The following is a 5,000-nucleotide window of genomic DNA, read 5'->3' as shown; positions in this document are numbered from 1 at the left end:
TGAGACTTAAATGCTTCTACTGAGGTGGCATCGCGAACTGTTACCGGGAGGGTATTCCAGAGTACTGGAGCCCGAACGGAAAATGCTCTATAGCCCGCAGACTTTTTTTGGGCTTTGGGAATCACTAATAAGCCGGAGTCCTTTGAACGCAGATTTCTTGCCGGGACATATGGTACAATACAATCGGCAAGATAAGATGGAGCTAGACCGTGTAGTATTTTATACGTAAGTAGTAAAACCTTAAAGTCACATCTTAAGTGCACAGGAAGCCAGTGCAGGTGAGCCAGTACAGGCGTAATGTGATCAAACTTTCTTGTTCTTGTCAAAAGTCTAGCAGCCGCATTTTGTACCAACTGTAATCTTTTAATGCTAGACATGGGGAGACCCGAAAATAATACGTTACAGTAGTCGAGGCGAGACGTAACAAACGCATGGATAATGATCTCAGCGTCTTTAGTGGACAGAATGGAGCGAATTTTAGCGATGTTACGGAGATGAAAGAAGGCCGTTTTAGTAACGCTTTTAATGTGTGCCTCAAAGGAGAGAGTTGGGTCGAAGATAATACCCAGATTCTTTACCGTGTCGCCTTGTTTAATTGTTTGGTTGTCAAATGTTAGAGTTGTATTATTAAATAGAGTTCGGTGTCTAGCAGGACCGATAATCAGCATTTCCGTTTTTTTGGCGTTGAGTTGCAAAAAGTTAGCGGACATCCATTGTTTAATTTCATTAAGACACGCCTCCAGCTGACTACAATCCGGCGTGTTGGTCAGCTTTAGGGGCATGTAGAGTTGGGTGTCATCAGCATAACAGTGAAAGCTAATACCGTATTTGCGTATGATGTCACCTAGCGGCAGCATGTAGATGCTGAAGAGTGCAGGGCCAAGGACCGAACCCTGGGGAACTCCACACGTTACCTTAACGTAGTCCGAGGTCACATTGTTATGGGAGACACACTGCATCCTATCAGTAAGATAAGAGTTAAACCAAGACAGTTATGAGTTTGAACATCAAATATCTTGTCTTTGTAATGCATTCAACTGAATATGGGTTGAAAAAGATTTACAAATCATTGTATTCCGTTTATATTTACATATAACACAATTTCCCAACTCATATGGAGACGGGGTTTGTATTTGTAACACAAAGACTTACGGTATGTTCAGAAAATATTTCATATATTTGTAACACAAAGACTCATTGTGTGTTTAGACAATATTTCATTTATTTGTAACACAAATACTTGTGTTTAGAGAATATTTCATTGTTTTGTAACACAAAGACTTATGTGTTCAGAGATCATTTAATGTATTTGTAACACAGACTTGTTGTTGTGTGTTTAGAGAATATTTAATTTATGTGTAACACAGACTTGTTGTGTGTTCAGAGAATATTCCAGTCGCTTCAGCAGCGACGACACAGTTCTGTTCTGCATGAGGGTCATGGTGGGCGTCATCATCCTCTACGACCACGTGCACCCCATCGGGGCCTTCAACAAGTCCTCCAAGATCGACGTGAGTGTCACGTGAGCGTGCACGCCCGCCTGGTGCTTACTGCTCGTGTGCTTGCAGATGAAAGGCTGCATAAAAGTGCTGAAGGAGCAACCGGCCGACAATGTGGAAGGTCTGCTCAACGCCCTCAGGTAAGTCCCTCGTGTTGACCTCTTACAGCAGCTCCATCCTGCCTGCTGATTGGAGGACTGTGATGACCACAGACTCAGCAAAAACCTTCCCTGAGCTCACTTCTTGTGCTTTGTTCTGGAGTCAGAGTCCACTTAGAGCCAAATGAGGTGGCAGCACAGTCAGAGACCAGGGCTATTCTCTTTAAAATATACTACTAGAAAAAACATGAATAATGGATTTTACGAGTAGGCCACGTCATTTATGTTGTCCGCCACATTTTTTTTACGAGTATGCCACATCATTTATATGGTCCACCACATTATTTTACAAGTAGGCCACGTTATTTTACGAGTAGGCCACATTATTTTACGAGTAGGCCACGTCATTCATATGGTCCGCCACATTATTTTACGAGTAGGCCAAAGTATTTTACGAGTAGGCCACTTCATTCATATGGTCCGCCACGTTATTTTACGAGTAGGCCAAAGTATTTTACGAGTAGGCCACTTCATTCATATGGTCCACCACAGTATTTTACGAGTAGGCCACATCATTCATATGGTCCACGTCATTCATATGGTCCACCACAGTATTTTACGAGTAGGCCATTCATTCATATAGGCCGCTACATTATTTTACGAGTAGGCAACATCAGTTATGTGGTCCGCCACATTATTTTACGAGTAGGCCACATCATTCATATGGTCCGCCACGTTATTTTACGAGTAGGCCACATCATTCATCATTCACATAACTGATGTTGCCTACTCGTAAAAAAATGTGGCGGACCACATAAATGATGTGGTCTACTCGTAAAATAAATTGGCCTACTCGTAAAATAATGTGATGGACCATATGAATGACGTGGCTTACTCGTAAAATAATGTGGCGGACCACATAAATTATGTGGTCTACTCGTAAAATAAATTGGCCTACTCGTAAAATAACGTTGCGGACCATATGAATGACGTGGCCTACTCGTAAAATAACGTGGCGGACCATATGAATGATGTGGCCTACTCGTAAAATAATGTGGCGGACCACGTAACTGATGTTGCCTACTCGTAAAATAATGTAGCGGCCTATATGAATGAATGGCCTACTCGTAAAATACTGTGGTGGACCATATGAATGACGTGGACCATATGAATGATGTGGCCTACTCGTAAAATACTGTGGTGGACCATATGAATGACGTGGACGATATGAATGATGTGGCCTACTCGTAAAATACTGTGGTGGACCATATGAATGACGTGGACCATATGAATGATGTGGCCTACTCGTAAAATACTGTGGTGGACCATATGAATGACGTGGACCATATGAATGATGTGGCCTACTCGTAAAATACTGTGGTGGACCATATGAATGAAGTGGCCTACTCGTAAAATAATGTGGCAGACCATATGAATGATGTGGCCTACTCGTAAAATAACGTGGCGGACCATATGAATGATGTGGCCTACTCGTAAAATAATGTGGCGGACCACATAACTGATGTTGCCTACTCGTAAAATAATGTAGCGGCCTATATGAATGAATGGCCTACTCGTAAAATACTGTGGTGGACCATATGAATGACGTGGACCATATGAATGATGTGGCCTACTCGTAAAATACTGTGGTGGACCATATGAATGACGTGGACCATATGAATGAGTGGCCTACTCATAAAATACTGTGGTGGACCATATGAATGAAGTGGCCTACTCGTAAAATACTTTGGCCTACTCGTAAAATAACGTGGCGGACCATATGAATGAAGTGGCCTACTCGTAAAATACTTTGGCCTTCTCGTAAAATAATGTGATGGACCATATGAATGACGTGGCTTACTCGTAAAATAATGTGGCGGACTACATAAATTATGTGGTCTACTCGTAAAATAAATTGGCCTACTCGTAAAATAACGTGGCGGACCATCCGCATCATTTATGTGGTCCGCCACATTTTTTTACGAGTAGGCAACATCAGTTATGTGGTCCGCCACGTTGTTTTACGAGTAGGCCACGTCATTCATATGGTCCATCACATTATTTTACGAGTAGACCACATCATTCATGTGGTCCACCACGTTATTTTACGAGTAGGCCACATTATTTTATGAGTAGGCCAAATTATTTTACGAGTATGCCAAATTATTTTACGAGTAGGCCACGTCATTCAGGTGGTCCACCACATTTTTTACGAGTAGACAACATCATTTATGTGGTCTGCCACATTATTTTACGAGCAGGCCACGTCATTTATATGGTCCATCACATTATTTTACAAGTAGACCACATCATTTATGTGGTCCGCCACAATATTTTAGGAGTAGGCCACATCATTCATATGGTCCACCACGTTATTTTATGAGTAGGCCACATCATTCATGTGGTCCACCATATTATTTTACGAGTAGGCCACATCATTCATGTGGTCCATCACATTATTTTACAAGTAGACCACATCATTTATGTGGTCCGCCACATTATTTTAGGAGTAGGCCACGTAATTTATGTGGTCCGCCGCGTTATTTTACGAGTAGGCCACATCAATCATATGGCCCGCCACATTATTTTACGAGTAGGTCACGTCATTCATATGGTCCATCACATTATTTTATGAGTAGGCCACATCATTCATTTGGTCCACCATATTATTTTACGAGTAGGCCACATCATTCATATGGTCCATCACATTATTTTACGAGTAGACCACATCATTCATATGGTCCATCACATTATTTTACAAGTAGACCACATCATTTATGTGGTCCGCCACAATATTTTAGGAGTAGGTCACATTATTTTGCGTGTAAGCCACATTGTTTTACGAGTTGGTCACATTATTTTACGCGTAAGCCAAATTATTTTACGAGTAGGCCAAATTATATTACAAGTAGGCCACATCATTCATGTGGTCCACCACATTATTTTACGAGTAGGCCATTCATTCATATGGTCCATCACATAATTATACGTGTAGACCACATCATTCATGTAGTCCGCCACTTATTTTACGAGTATGCCAAATTATTTTACGAGTAGGCCACATCATTTATGTGGTCCACCACATTGTTTTACGAGTAGACCACATCATTTATGTGGTCCGCCACATTATTTTACGAGTAGGCCACATAATTTATTTGGTCCGCCGCATTATTTTACGAGTGGGCCACATCATTCATATGGCCCACCACATTATTTTACGAGTAGGCAACATCAGTTATGTGGCCCGCCACATTATTTTACGAGTAGGCCACGTCATTCATATGGTCCGCAACGTTATTTTATGAGTAGGCCACATCATTCATGTGGTCCACATCATTCATGTGATCCAACATATTATTTTACGAGTAGGCCACCTCATTCATGTGGTCCATCACATTATTTT

The 5,000-nt window shown here is 41.5% G+C and overlaps 1 protein-coding gene across 11 annotated transcripts in view; it reads left to right on the top strand.

The window, feature by feature from the left end:
* fam49a (family with sequence similarity 49 member A) overlaps window positions 1-5,000 on the top strand; it is a 100,439-nt gene that overhangs the window by 89,010 nt on the left and 6,429 nt on the right. For all 11 annotated transcript variants that reach the window (XM_061886521.1, XM_061886520.1, XM_061886514.1 and 8 more), the window contains 2 exons: window positions 1,385-1,511; window positions 1,569-1,639. In XM_061886521.1, coding sequence (XP_061742505.1) covers window positions 1,385-1,511; window positions 1,569-1,639 — 198 coding nt within the window. The remainder of the gene's footprint in view (window positions 1-1,384; window positions 1,512-1,568; window positions 1,640-5,000) is intronic.

The sequence above is a fragment of the Nerophis ophidion genome, linkage group LG24, assembly GCF_033978795.1.
Source record: "Nerophis ophidion isolate RoL-2023_Sa linkage group LG24, RoL_Noph_v1.0, whole genome shotgun sequence".
NCBI lineage: Eukaryota > Metazoa > Chordata > Actinopteri > Syngnathiformes > Syngnathidae > Nerophis > Nerophis ophidion.
Note: the sequence above shows the minus strand (reverse complement) of the source record. Positions and strands in the feature narration are given on the sequence as shown.